The 14,091-nt window shown below is 54.1% G+C and overlaps 1 protein-coding gene and 1 long non-coding RNA gene across 2 annotated transcripts; both read right to left on the bottom strand.

Annotated features, from left to right (window-relative positions):
• Nucleotides 1-2,212: 2,212 nt before the first annotated feature.
• Nucleotides 2,213-4,517, bottom strand: IRF2BP2 (interferon regulatory factor 2 binding protein 2). Its single transcript, XM_082049238.1, has 2 exons — nucleotides 3,362-4,517; nucleotides 2,213-3,148 (listed from the first exon to the last, which is right to left on the bottom strand). Exons 1-2 carry the CDS (start codon nucleotides 4,371-4,373, stop codon nucleotides 2,433-2,435), a joined length of 1,728 nt encoding a protein of 575 aa, XP_081905364.1. The 5' UTR covers nucleotides 4,374-4,517; the 3' UTR covers nucleotides 2,213-2,432.
• A 2,691-nt stretch (nucleotides 4,518-7,208) lies between these two features.
• Nucleotides 7,209-10,629, bottom strand: LOC309438193. Its single transcript, XR_014183724.1, has 2 exons — nucleotides 10,492-10,629; nucleotides 7,209-7,514 (listed from the first exon to the last, which is right to left on the bottom strand). It is a non-coding gene; the product is annotated as an uncharacterized lncRNA (long non-coding RNA).
• Between the last annotated feature and the right edge of the window lie 3,462 nt (nucleotides 10,630-14,091).

Below are 14,091 nucleotides of genomic sequence, written 5' to 3'. Positions count from 1 at the left end.
AAGGTGTGCTTCCTTATGGGCCTCTCGCCCCGGCACATCAGCGTCCCTCAGCCCCAAAACAAGGGTTTGTCAGGAGCAGGTCTCGCCCTCGGCAGGCTCAGAGCTGGGCCACCTGATAACACAAAAGGGGGCACCTTTTTAGGGAGGCTTTGGGGTTTCAGTTTTCCTTCTTTTATAAAAGAGTAGGGATACCACTTTAATCAAAAACATGAGCTTCATCCCATATGAGGTATTATGCCAAGCAACTTTGAAGAACTTGTTACCATCTATCAGCTCAAAATCCATTTTTTTTAATAAAGTGCCTAAATACACATTTACACAGATCATAGTGGTTCAAAGAATCCTTTACAGTTGTTTTTTTATATATATAGGTATATATATAAGTATATATATATAATGTGCGTTTTCTTCAAATTGGCTAAATGTGTTTACATAAGACACCAATCTTGACTATAGGTATAAGTTTTAAAGCGTAATATTGACTCAATGAATTTGTTTATCATGCAAGTCTTATCTAATATTACATTGACCTGTAATATGGAACACAATGTAGTGGGTGTGCTCATTAAACACTTCATAAAAAATTACTGTGCATGTGCAGTTCTGATCTTCAAATACTAATAACGACCATTTCTTTTCTTAAAAAAAAAAAAAAAAGAAAAAGCAGTCTTCCAAAAAAGACCTACTCTGCATTAAATTGCAGTCTGAACATTATCACAATAAGAACAGTTGACTAAAAAGCACCCAAAATTCTTCAAATTATAGTTGGCTGAACAGATTTTTCCTCCTCCTCTTCCGATATTGAAAGTGTTTATTAGCCCATCCCCAGCAAGGGATGACCTTTTGCTCAGAAACAACCACTTATAACCGAGTTATAAACACCTCAACAGATGGGCTCGTACAGCTGCAGTGTTGCCAACGAACTATAAACAGCACAAAAACATCACTATAAGACTCGAACTATTTCTAGTAACCAATGATTTATTGATTTTAGAAGTCTGCTTGGTGATGCAGAAGCGTGATCAAAAGAAGTGGCTTTACAAAAGAGTTCTCCAAAGTAGCTTAAAAGGCAGGGCCAGGGCCATTATGTGCAGCCCTAATTGCTTTCATTTCAACCAGTTTATATTTTCATTTTCAAAGAATAGCAGTGGGTTTGTTTCAAGCACATGTAATAGGGAAATTACAGGTTTCCTCCACCCACATTTGGGCTGTCACTGATATGCCCGCGGGCAATCTGGCAGAGCCTCAGTCACCACTGTCACTGTACCACACCATACCTGCCACTACTTGGAAATATTGGGTCAGCGGTAGTAACAATAGCAACAGCACTAGCGGTGACTGATAAGCAAACTCGAAGTCCACCTGGACTATCTGAAAATTAAAGTAAAATTAAAAAAAAAAAAAGTATCTCCTCCACCTCCCCAGCTTTGTCCAAAGACAGAAAAGCCCCACAAGCGACGCTGAAGAGCTTCAGAGATGGCAGTGCTACGTTGGCGCCTTTGCCAATCGTATAATTAAGTTCGTTATCAAAATTCCACGTTGTGGTACGTAATTGGTGAATAAATGCAGTTTTGTAATCTTACAACTGATCACGTGAACTGCGGTCAACTTTGCCTCAACAGAAAAAAAAAAAAAAAGAACCACCACCAAACCAAAAACAAACAAACCCAGAAATCCCTAACTCAACAGCGCCTCTCCACATCCTACTTGGGAGGCAACTTCCTTTGAGAAACAGAGGAATTCGGGACTGGATGTGGCGGATCTGCCATCGCAACCCAAGCCACGCGTTTCTGGGAGAAATCCCTCCTGCTCCCTAAGCTCGCCTGGCCGGTGGGATGGCGAAGGGCATCCCCACCTTGGCTAGCCACTCTTCTCCCCAACCGCCTCAGACCAAGCCTGCATGCGACCAGCTCTACAGGACAGGGGCCAGGAATAAGGAATCACAGACAGTAAGGCAATCTTTACAATGTCATAAAGTGTATTTGGCATCTAAAAAAAAAAAAAAAAAAGAAAAGAAAAAAAGAGAAACAAGTGCATACAAATACAGCTAGAAGCATTTCTGGTTTGCCAAGTGCTCTCTAAAAAAAGCAGCGCAAGTCACAGCCTACATTGAACAGTAACTGTCACCAAGGAAGCACAACAAATAGTTGCTATAACAGAAGGAAAAAAGAAAAAATAAAACAAAACCAAAAACAAAACAAAAAGAGAAGAATTAGAAGAAATGCCTTTATAATAAGTACATACCTTTTGTCTTCAAAAAATATAGAAACACAATGTATTCAAAAAAATCAAAATTATACAGCCATGTTTATGAAGTCTACATTTCCCTTGTCTTGGAGATATATATATATTTATATATATATATTTATAGATATATACAGAATTCGAGCAGTCGGAGTTCAAAGTGACGTCGGGCAGTGAGAGCGGGCAAGTCACGAGTCCCTCTCCTTTTTCACTTTCACATCTCCGGCCAGGATGGTGGCGATCTCCCCCTGCATGAAGGCCCAAGGGACGTTGGAGCCGACCAGGGGACACTTCTCCCCGCTGGGACAATACACCTCCCCGCTGGCTCCCTGCTGCTTGATGCTCTGCCGGGAGCAGGGGAAGCAGAACTTGTGGGAGGGGACGGAGGGGCACTGCACGAAGTGGGTGTCTTCCAGGCGCTCGTGGCAGAGGGTACAACACAACGGGACGCTGGCGGCCAGGGACGAGTCCGGCAGGCTGGCGGGGTGGACGGGCTCCAGCCCGCCCGCCGCGTTGGCCCCCTGGCCCGGCACCTCCCTGCCGGGGCCCAGCCTTCTTTGGTTCATGGCGGAGGGCGACGGGGGGCTGCTGCTGTTCCTCCGCGTGGTGGAGTGGACCTGGTTGGCGTCTTTGGAGGCGTGGTTGCCCCCGGCATTGTCCGCCACCAAAATGAGGGCGGCCATGGGGGACTGGCCGTTCTGAGCCGCCTCGGGCGGCGTGGTCCGGTTGGAGTGGGGCGAGGCGGTGGGCGGCGGGGGCGACATGAAAGGGGTGGCCGTCAGCGGCAGCTTCATCCCTTCCGACGAGGTGGGCAGCCAGGGCTGCGCCTCCCCGTTGATCTTCGGGGGTCCCGCCTCGCCCTCCGGCTCGGGAGAAGGCTTCCTCTTCCGGGCGGCCCGGGCCCCTGCAGAGTCAGAGAGGAGGAGGGGGGTGAGAAGGCAGCGCAGTCACAACGCTCCAACAAGCAGGGGGGCACCGCCGTGCAACCGCAGAAACGGGTGGCCGCGGCCACCCCCCGAGCCCCGGGCGCCCGAAGCTGCTCGGGATCCTCCGCCCCGTATACCAGTAGTGACTCCCCCCTGCCCTGCCCGCCCTCCCCCGGCCCCCGCTGTCTCACCTGGCTTGGCCACGGCGCCGTTGGTCTCGTATCCCAGCAATCTGCCACCCGCCATGCCCGGCTCCTTCTTGAACTTGCTGTCGAAGGGCGGCACGGCGTGGCTGCCGTGCTGGTGCAGGGCCAGCAACGTGTCCCGCACCGTCTTGGGCTTGGCCAGCCACTCCTGCTCGCTGCCCGCCCGGCCCTTGCCCTCTGCGGCCAGCTCCGCCGCCGCTGCCGCCGGCAGGCTCTCGGCCGAGCCCCGCTTCTCCTTGGCACCGCTGTCGTGCTCCCCCGCCGCGCCGCCGCCCGAGGAGGAAGACGAGACGGAGCCGGGGCGCTTGTGCCCCAGCTCGCCGGGCTGCCCCGCCGCCTGCCCCGCCGCCTGCGCCGCCGCCGCCGGCTGCTGGGGAACAGGCACCGCCATCGGTGCGGGCGCGGCGGAGATGGCGGCGAGCGAGGCGGCGGCGGCGGCGCGGCTGCCCAGGCCGCCGATGGCGGCGGGGAGCCCGGCGCCGTTCACCAGCGGCACCAGGGTGGGGGGCACGGCGTGCGTCCGCCGTGGGTTTGGGCTCTGCCGGTTCAGCTCGGGAGGCTCCTCGGGCTTGGGGAAGCCATTGGGCACCAGGATGCCGTTGACCTGCCGGCCGCCGCCGTACTCGGCGCCCAGGCGGGGCGGCGGCCGCTCGGCCGCCAGCGAGTAGCGCTCCAGCGGCTGCGGCGGGGGCCGCGCCGCCGCCTCCGCGGCGTGGCCGAGCTGCTGCTGCTGCGCCAGGAGTTCCTTGGCGGAGAGCGGCGGCTGCTTGGCGTGCGGCGGCGGCGGGGCCCGGCCCTCGGGGAAGCAGCCGTGCGCCCGCTTCAGCTGCCGCGCCGTGTCGATGACGAACTCCACGCGGTCGGCGCCCTCGTAGTTGACGCAGCCCCGGCAGACGGGCTCGGTGAAGTCCCAGATCATGGCCCAGGGCATGCGGGGCAGGTCGCACAGGTAGCACGACTGCCTGCGGGAAGCAGCCGCCACCGCCGCCGACGACATGTCCCGGCCCCGGGGCAGCGGCGAGCGTCCCCCGCTCCGGCTCCGGCCGCCGCCTCCTCCGCCCCTCGCCACCGGAGTCCCGACGGGGAGGCTCGGGCGCCGCGGCCGCAGCGGGACCGTCCGCTGGGCCCCCTCCCCCTCGCCTTCCTCTTCCGTGCGCTGGAGCGGGGCGCGGCGGGCGCCCCGGCAGGCAGAGCCGCTGTGGGGGACGCCGCTCTCCTCGCCGTCTCCGCCGGCGGCGCTCACAGGGCGGCGGGGACGCGCATCTCCGCGGCGCGGCTGGCGCAGGGCTGCGGCCGCTGCCGCCCGCTCGGCTCCCCCGCTCGCTGGCTACTACGGGGCGGCGCGGGGCGGCGGGGGCCGGCGCGGCGGGGCGGAGACTGCCGCGGGGGCCGGGGCCGGGGCTGGCGGCGGCGCCGTGCCGGGCTCCAGCCGCCACCGCCACCTCTGCGCGCCGCCGCCTCGATTCTTCGACAGTGGCGGCCGCGCCTGCGCGCTGGGCGCCCCCGCCCCGCCGTCGCGATCACGGCCCCTGCCCGTGCCCCCGCCACCGGCACCGGAGATTCCTCCTGCTGTTGGGGAGCCGCCGCGCCTCTGCCGGTCTCGCCCTCGGGGAGGGCTGCGGGAGCGGAGAGGGACAAGGAGAGGGGCGGGGGTGCGCTGCAGCTCCCTCCTTTTCTGTTATTATTTTTATTATTATTGTTTTTATTACTGTTTCCTGCGCCGCCGAGGGGCTTTGCCGAAACCTGCCACTCGTGCGCGCAGAGACGCGCGGGGGGGCTTCCCGCAGTGCGGGACTCATTGTCCTCTCGTCCCCCTTGGCTGGTGACCTTTGGGCGCGGCGCGGCGCCCCGGGCGCGCCCCCCGACTGCGGGCTTATCCCCGCGTGGCCGGTCAGTGCCACCTCCGGGCAGGCGCCCCCCCGCGCCGCTGCGCGGCTTTGTTCTACCCACCGGGGCAGGAGGCACCATTATAAATAAATACAACGATTACTTTTTTTTCAACTGTTGTCATTGTGCACAGGAAATAGGACGTTCTAGATTTCCTGTCATTTTCAACCACAAACCAGCGGTTCTTTAATGCAGATTAGCAAAATTTATACACACTAAGCAAACGCCGTCTCCTCCCCAAAAAAGGAAAACCTGCAGACATGTTTCCCCGTCCAGCTTCCACGCTCCAAATCCCTCATCCGCCGCCTGCATCCACACCAAAACACGGTGTGGCGGTGGCGAGGGAGGAAAAAGGGTGTTTGCTCTTCCCGTTTGCCACGGGAGGTGAAGCAAACCCTCACCGGGCGCTTCCCGGCACGTACAGCCGGCTGCACGCGTGTCCACAGGCAGAATAAACACGGCAGAGACGGCTCCCCGCACCACCCGTGCTCGGGCCGCCCTTCCCACGGCGTTATGTAGGTTACGGGGGAGGGAGGGGGAGAGAGAAGAGCAGCGGGAGGCGGGGGCCGACCGGGGCCGGGGAAGCTCTGACGTCCGCAGCCGCCGGCGGGAGGTGCCTCCCCGCGGCTGGCAGCTGCCCGACGGCGGGGCCGGGGTGCTGCGAGGCCGGGGGCGCTGCTGCCGCCCCGGCCCCACGTGTAGCGCCGCCTCCCTCTGTTACTCCTCGGCCCGCTGCGGGCTTAGGGGACAGCGGGGCAGCAGCAGCCAGTCCCCTGCGCTGCCTCCAGCCGGGGAGGGGGCTGAGTGGTGCGGCCGCCGGTGCGTCCTGGGGCACGGGGGGGCCCTTGCCTCGCCCTGCCTTCCTTCTCCTCCTGGTGCTGGCTCCTAGCGCTGGTTCCCGTGCCAGGTTGGGTGACTTTGCAAACTGCACGCCCGGCTGGGCGTCCTGGAGGCGCCGAGCTGTTAACAAGGAAAACAAAAACCTGCTCTGGCCCCCGACCCAGCCCGGCACGTCGGGGCGGTGGCAACAGCTGCTGCTGCGAAAGTTCGGGTCTGCTGGAGCTATCCCCTAGCTCCTCACGGCTCGTACCCGCTCCGAAGCAGCCATCTGGGGCAGGGGGGCAGGAGGAAGGGGGAAGGGATAGCACCGGCGGCGGTGCGGCCCAGACGTGCCCCCGGAGAGGCAAGGGTTAACATGGGCTCGTTTTTCCCGAGCAGCCTTCCTTTCACATTGCATCAAAGTCCTTTAAAGCCGTTTCTTTTCCCTCCTCCCCTCCCCGGCTCGAAAGACGCTTTATCCATGCATGCTAAGTAAACAGATCTTTGTTTTCGTCTTCCACCCACTGCCCTCTTTCTCCAGCCCGAAGCTGGAGCCTCGCCAAGCCGGCTGCAGCGATTGCTGCCTGCGCACACACACAGTCACACACATACTGGGAGAAGAAGCCGGGTTTCTCGGGTGAGGCAATGCGCCTGCAATTGGCAGGGACAAGGCAGGAATTGTAATTGCACTTCATCATGTGATGGCTTATGAAAGAGGAAGTTTGGATGTTTTAGTCACGTACTCCTTTGCCCTCTTGCTTTAGCCTCCAGGTTCTCCGAAGGAAAAAATTACATATATTTATATATACTGGTGGGAAGCCAAGAAACACTGTGTTTGCACATTTCAGATCATGAGCAGAGCTGGAGTGCTAGCTGAGTGAGGCTTCAGGGGAAGAAGAAAGCAAAGCTTTCAGCTGTGGCAGGCTTTTAACTGCAGGACAGAAAATGTGATCTTTATTTATTTTCCTTCATTTCTAATGAAAACTAGCTGCTTGGAAAAGTCGAGATGAGCAGTATTCTGGTTTTGCCGCATTTGCTGCCTTTGAATTCACTCTGGTGGAAAAGGCAAAAGCAAGATGTTACCGAGCTCAATGTCAAAAAGCTGATAAAAACATAGTGGCAGTGCTACATAGGAAATGTGGTTTATGTATCAAATCACAAAAAAAAAAACCAAAAAACTTCTCAAAGCTGCTGACTGTTACAGTAGTTAGTGCACAGGAATTGAATAGATAATGTATTTGTTTCTTGTTCCTTTTTTTTTTTTTTTTTTAGACAGAAACCATCTTTTTGTGCCTGATCTCTGAAAAACACCCCTTGCTGTGACATGCCAGTGCTGAAGATTGGAGCAGCAAGTGCTGGAACGCCATGGTGGCGTGGATGGGGGTCCAGCACGGTGTGGGAGGCCTTCGTCTTGTCCTGATTGTGCCCAATGCTATGGTTGTGGAAAGGGAGAGAAGAGGTCAGAGGGGGGCAGGTCTTCAAGATGAACTCTACCCCCCCACACATCAGTGCCATGGCAAGCCCCTTCCCACCCCATGTTTTTTGGCATTTTTCACTGGGCCACACTGAGGTCTTGCTGTGTTTCTTTGCTCTTCCCTCCCCGCAGGGTCCCATTTTCCTTCCTGCCTTTCTTCTGCGCTGGTGGCAGTGATTGCGCATGGTCCCTTGCCAAAGAGCTGTGACCCCCAGCCTGCACTTCATCCATGCACGCATCCTCTGTGGGGCCCGCTTTTTCTTCTGTGTCCAAACCAGTGCTACCAACTTGCTCCCCTGTGCCCTCGGCGTTCCCCTTTCCCTCCCGATCTAGGGCTGCCCCGCATCCTTCCCCTGCTGCAGATGTGCACTGCTTCCTTTACGGACCTTATTGCCATCCTTCTGTTGGGACAGAGGTCCTACAGGGCAGTAGCAAAATGGCCAGAGCCAAGGTGGGAAACGTGATTACATTGAACAGTGCTACCACCTCTCTTTCTTTGATCCATAATGATTTATGGGAGCTCCTCTCTGAGAACTGAGAGGGGAGAGGCTGGGAATAGTTCTTGAAATTTTGGATTTGATCAGATGCACATGATTTGGGGTCAAGTAGCTCACCCAAGCAGTGCCATCATGGCTGAAAGCAAGACCTGCCAGCTCAACCTGTAGAAACCTGACAGCAGATTACAGCCCTTGCCAGCACACAGCCGGGAGTTCAGTCATTACAGGGGCTTTGTCTCCACTCTGATGCAGCTCCCGATTTTATGGCATCTCTGCTGTTTTCATTCCTACTGGAGATGGCAGGTTGCTCCACAGGATTTTCCGGAAAGCTGAATAAACCTGTGTTTCAGTGGGCTTCTTGCCTAGGTGAGGATTATGTGATTTTTGCCAAACAGTTCAAAAGCCCCTAAAGCAACTGTTGGATCTTGCTTGTAGACAGCTGCTCATGTTTGCCTGCAAGAGTGAACTACTGGTAGCCATTTTAGAAACACCAAGACTTTTTGTTTTCATTTAAAATGATCCATCATATTGAAAATGAATCATCACCACCAGCCTTTTATGTATGGATTTTAAGATGTACAATTCAAACAGTAGTTCAGGCAATGTTCTGCTTTCACATTGATGCTGGTCCCAAAGCCAGCCTCATGGTACACTGAAAAGGGGAAAATCTTAGTGAAAAAGAAAAATCTCCATCCAACAAAAAAAAAAAAAAAAAAAAGATACTGATACAAACGAGAGTATCAGCAGAAGCAGCCTGTTGACATAAATAGGCTTTGGACAGGCTGATGGTAAGCCACTGATCCTGCAGATGTTTACAGCCGCTTATAACTTTATTAACAGGAGCATCACTATGAATGTGAAGCCATGTGCGCTTAGGTGCTCGCAGGAGGAGAGCATACTTCCCTGAGAGCTGCTCGTCAGCTGTGCGCTGATGGCTGCCCTGCCCTGCAGCCCGGGGATGACAGAGGCCCTGGCAGAAAAATACTCCACGAAGGCCAGAGGGAGATCACTGCACCAGCTCCCTGTGAGGCAGGACGTGCCAGAGGATTGAGAGGGACTCCAGCAGCTACTCGGTGTCTGTCTTTTGGCATACATGGGGGCCTTTTGCTAACTCCTTGAAGGTAACTGTGCCAAACGCCACTGTTTGGTGTTAGCTTCTGAAAAGCTGTGAGGCACCACCTAAGCAGAGCCTGCCTAGAAAAGGAAGCACCAGCAGGACACAGGTGTGCCACTAGTTCACGGCTATCTGCTGAAATACGGAGGTGCTACATATGCTGCTATTCTGCTATGACTTTTGCTCTAGAAAGTTTGGCACATATTTATGCCTGCTTGCCGGGGAGTCGCATAGCAAGCAATTGCCTAGATGCTACAGCATCTGCTTCACTGGTGGGCTCTGCCCGAGGTGGTTTGGAACAGAAATTGCACGCTTTCTATAAAAAAAGGAAACAATTCTGTTTTTAACTGAGCAGTTGACTTTACACCCTCTTTTCAAGTAGCAGCAGAAAAAAAGTGAGGAAAAAATCATGGAAATACTTGAGAAATTCAGAGGTTACTACCCTCTAAAGAGGAATAAAAGCTTCAGAGAGATACTTCCAGATGCCAGAAGAAAGGGCAATTGATGTGGAAAAGCTTCCTCCCCTTATCCCCAGGCTGGGTAAATAGGCATGTCGGGTTATCCCATTTACACTCTGCCTTGACGCGCTGCATTGCAAGCCACAGTCGGCAATTGTCTGCGGCCACAGGCGAGGGGGCCAGGAATGCGGTGGCCAGGGGCTTCCCAGGGCGCAGGCAGAGCGGCCAGCTGGCCGGGTGACCCCTTCCCAAAATAAACAGGAAGCCTGGGAAGCCGTGACCCCTGTGTGACATCGCGCCAGCTCTACTCCCTGCCTTCTGTGCTGGAGTCGACAGGCTTCCAAGTACCCTCAAAAAATCGGACAGGGGCGAGGACTTTAGAGAAAATGTTACAAAATAAGAGCAGAAACAGATCTTCTGTTGAAAAAATTACAGAAGGCTTTAAAACTCTTTCTATTTAAGCTCCCAGATAGTCATGTTCCTTGTCTGCTCCATCCCCTGAGCCCACGCAGATGCAGTGTGCAAAGCAGTGAGCAGCTGCAGAGAAGGGGCAGATCTTCCCTTTCAGCATGGGCTGAAGAGCTGCTGTGCATGAGCAAAGTAAGAAGCGGAGTCCCAGGGAGGGTGCGCCAAGGGGTTTCTCAGTTGGGGTGGGGAGTTTGGGCTGGGTAGCGCTTTTTCCCTGTCTGGGGCAGTTGGCGGCGAGATCCTCACACAAAATAAAAGTCAAAAGCGAGGCCCAGACCTTCTTGAAGCGCTTGCCAGAGCTGTAAAAGCTGTTTCCAGCGTGGGAGTTCCTGCATTACTGAAACGTCCCCCCAAAGCAGTAAACTGGTGCTCGCTGACAGCTCCAGCTGGCAATTCACCTCCTGGGCCCTCCAGAAGAGCCACCATCCCTAAAGGCATCCCTGCCTTGGCAGCCGCCAGCCCCACGATTTGGGCAGGACAGGACCACGCTGTGAGGGAAGCAGCCCAGCTGAAGGTGGCCTTTGCTGCTGCTGACCTCAAGGTTTCCTGCCAGTGCTGTGGGTTTTGCAATCCCGCTTTTCTGCTCGCTTGGTGGTTGCCTCGTGCTCCCCGCAGGGCTCAGGTGCCTGGTGGGGCTGGGGGCTCTGAGGGGCTGATGAATTTGACGTCCATGCAGATCAGCTAGTTCAAGGAGACTTGAAGGGAGAGGAGAAAGGGGGGATGGATTTCCTCTTTGATTGCCTAGGAATTGCTAGGGGTTTATAGTTACCAAGTGCAGTCACCTTGCAGGGTAGCAAGACGTACCACACTGGTGGCCTTCCTGCCCATGTCCCTTTATCCCCCAGCCTCACAGGGGCTGCTCTGTAGAGGAAGCATCACAACATATGAAGCAACGTGCGATTGCTACAGGAGAGTCTCTTGAACAGACCTCTCTTCCCTCAGGAGGAATTTTGGGCATTGGCATGCGAAGGCTGTGTTAGGCTGCAGCCACAGTTTGTTCCAGACACACTGATATACGACTGGGGTGCCCACACTTCTGCTAGTCGTTGCAGTTGTAGTATTTCAATTTTGTAGTAACAAGAGTTAACAGAAGTGTTCCCAAATCTGAGAAAACGTAAAATACAAAAGAAACTTGTTTCTGCCCCCTCTCCCACACCACTGCCTCTCATTCCTCTCCCTTTCTCTCTTTTTGGTGCCCAGGCAGTGCCCTTCCTCTGCAAGGTCTCCCTCAGGGAGCACTCTGAGCAGTCAGAGAAGGGGCAAATGTTCTTCTTCTCTGTGCTTCAGCCTCTAGCCTTAACTTTTTGCTCACTGCTGTGTAATACACTAAGTTAAAACAAATAAAAGAGGGTATTTTACAACAAGAAGTGGTACATTCTATCATATGTGTAGTATACTACTGTGTAGCAATGCTGAGGAGCAATACTTAACAAGTTTAGGCATCAGTGATGCATTTGTAAATGTAAACAGCAGAGCTGTATTGCATTACCTCATCCTGTCCACTTGTGCTTTCAGGCAAAAAAACCACACACATCCCTTTTCCAGGCACCTACATCTGTCCTCACACTGAGCTCCAGAAAGTGGTGCTTGCTAGGAAGTAGAGCTGAGTACATATTTGATAAAAAAACCACCAGCAACATTAATAACCAGTAGACCTGTGCCGAAACTCTCAATTAAGTCGGTCTCTTTCTCTGGGTTTCAATCATTAAAGGAACTTGCCAAAGGCTGGGACTTGTGTGTCACTTTGTCTCCCAGGTGGAAGTGAATGAGGTACTGAGGACCAGTCATCTTTGTAATGGGACCTGTTTAGGTCCTTGCATCATGCCCAAGGAATGGCTGTGCTGGTGAGCTTGCTGTGGCGGCTGCAGAGGCTTCTTGCACAGCCACCACTTGATGCTGATTCATGTCTCATCACCCTGGTTTGGTGTGCAGTCCATCATGATCAGGAGCACCAAGCAGTTGCCTCTTTGCTTGCTGGTCTGCTTGGAGAGTCCTTCAGAGGCAATGCCAATGGCACAGAAGACACCACTGTGGTTTTGTATCAGACCTCGTGGCACCCCACGGCAGCTTGCTGGGCTATGAGTGCACGTCCACACCTTCTTTAACCCCTGGGGAGAGCAACAACAAGGGAAAACCACACCAGCATAGATTTCAGCAAGGACTAGTTAGCTAGTGGTGACCAGGGCCCCTCCAGTTGTCTCTCTAGTCATGGTATCAGGATGAATGTCCTGTGCTTCACTTCCCATATACCCCTGTGCAGCCTCCAGAGGCGAATAACTTCTGGATATCGCATCTGGGATGGGTTTGAATTACTGATCCAGAGGCAAGAGGACAATCACCTTCATTATCCATTTCCCCTCTGCCAGTTACTATTATTGCTAACTGCTGTTCCACACACATTGTAATTAAGTGGAAAAAATACAGACCAAATGAAAAAGGGTACGAGCCTCTCAAAAGCATCTTTGTGCAGCCTGACTCAACCTTCAATTAACATTCTTACTTCAAATAGTTTTGTTATATGGCTTTTGTTAAATCTTACGTAATACCAGGCCAAATCATCATCCCAGAGCACCACACTGAAGAGATGAGCTTGGCCTTGGTCTCCTGGGAACCATCTCATTCTGTCTTTGGTCCAGATGGTCTTGGACGTGGGTGAGCTACCAGAGGAGAGTGTGTAGTAAACCTGCGTCTCTGCCTTGGTAAACACATGGAACTGGTGCTGCCACCAGAAGTGGTCCTGCTCTCTCACACTCTGGTTGCTCGTCTCTGCCTGGCACTGCCCTCTGTGTCATGCTGGCATGGCTACTGGAGCAAACCTGTCAGCGCCGGCAGCCACAATGCAGCTAAACCTGCCCCAGTGCCTCCATCCTGCTGCCCCGAGGGTGCTTCTGGGGCAAAAGGGAGCAGGTCAGGTTGGGCAGCCAGGGATGGAACTCAGCAGCAGCATTGGTTTGCAGCTGCTGCAAGAGCCCCTCATGCTGCACCCGTACCCATCCTATTGCCCACCGCCCCTCCTTGAGCTGCTGGAGGGCATGCCGGTGAGGAAGAAGGGACACATGGGCCATCAGCGCTTCCTAGGACATGGGGCTGCTTTGGAAATGGGTCTGATTTCCTACCAGGGACTGAGGAGCTTGAGAGCTGGGCTCCATCTCCTGCAGAGGGGGATGGGAGCCCTGCCTCCATCACCAATAACAATTATGCAGGGAAACCTCTGTGCAGGGCTCCTCCTCTTCACTGCAGAGGAATGCCCCTATGGCTTACTAGTGCTATGAAAGTATTTAACTACCCACATAGTCTTTTCTTTGTTGTTCTTGTTGGACCTAACGTCTAACTGGTACAAAACATGCTCTGTGTGTGTGTGTGTGTGTGTGCGTACATTTATATGTGTGCCCACAGAATATAAATGGGGGTTTGTATTAAAATCTGGAAAACTGGCATATGGAACGAAAGTATGAGGTGAGGAAGATACTCCCATGTCTACTTCAGTTTTGGGGGACTACATTTCATTTGAAGCCATGGAGCCATTATGGCTCCATAAATGCTCTCTGGGATTGTGGGAACCTCAGTGTGAGTTTGCACGACGCTCCTGAAGCAGGGTGGTCTTTCAAATGGAGAGAGATCTGGGAAAAGAAGGAGCTGAGCACATCTAAACCTCATATCGCTCACCACGCACGACCTCAGGAAACTGATGAACACAGTGGGCACCATTCCCACTGGGGGCAGCTCTGCTAACTCACTGGATTTGCACCAAGATGGCATTTGGCCCAAGGTAATCATGTGCAGCACCAGTTAATGTGAGGTCAGGAGGCTGACAGGTCAGCACTGCCTCTTCCAGAGGACCACGGTGTCTGCTCAGCTCAGAGTCCCAATCTGACCCACTGCCAGCGCCAAAGGAGGGTTGCTCCTGCCTGTGTCGCCCTCCACTGAGAAGCAGGAAAAACTCCTAGCGGTGACAGAAAAGTCACATAATGGGCTCAGCTTCTCTTCTGCCGGGAGAG

Source organism: Streptopelia decaocto (genome assembly GCF_964273445.1).
Source record: "Streptopelia decaocto genome assembly, chromosome: 3".
In the NCBI taxonomy this organism is placed as follows: Eukaryota; Metazoa; Chordata; class Aves; order Columbiformes; family Columbidae; genus Streptopelia; species Streptopelia decaocto.
Note: the sequence above shows the minus strand (reverse complement) of the source record. Positions and strands in the feature narration are given on the sequence as shown.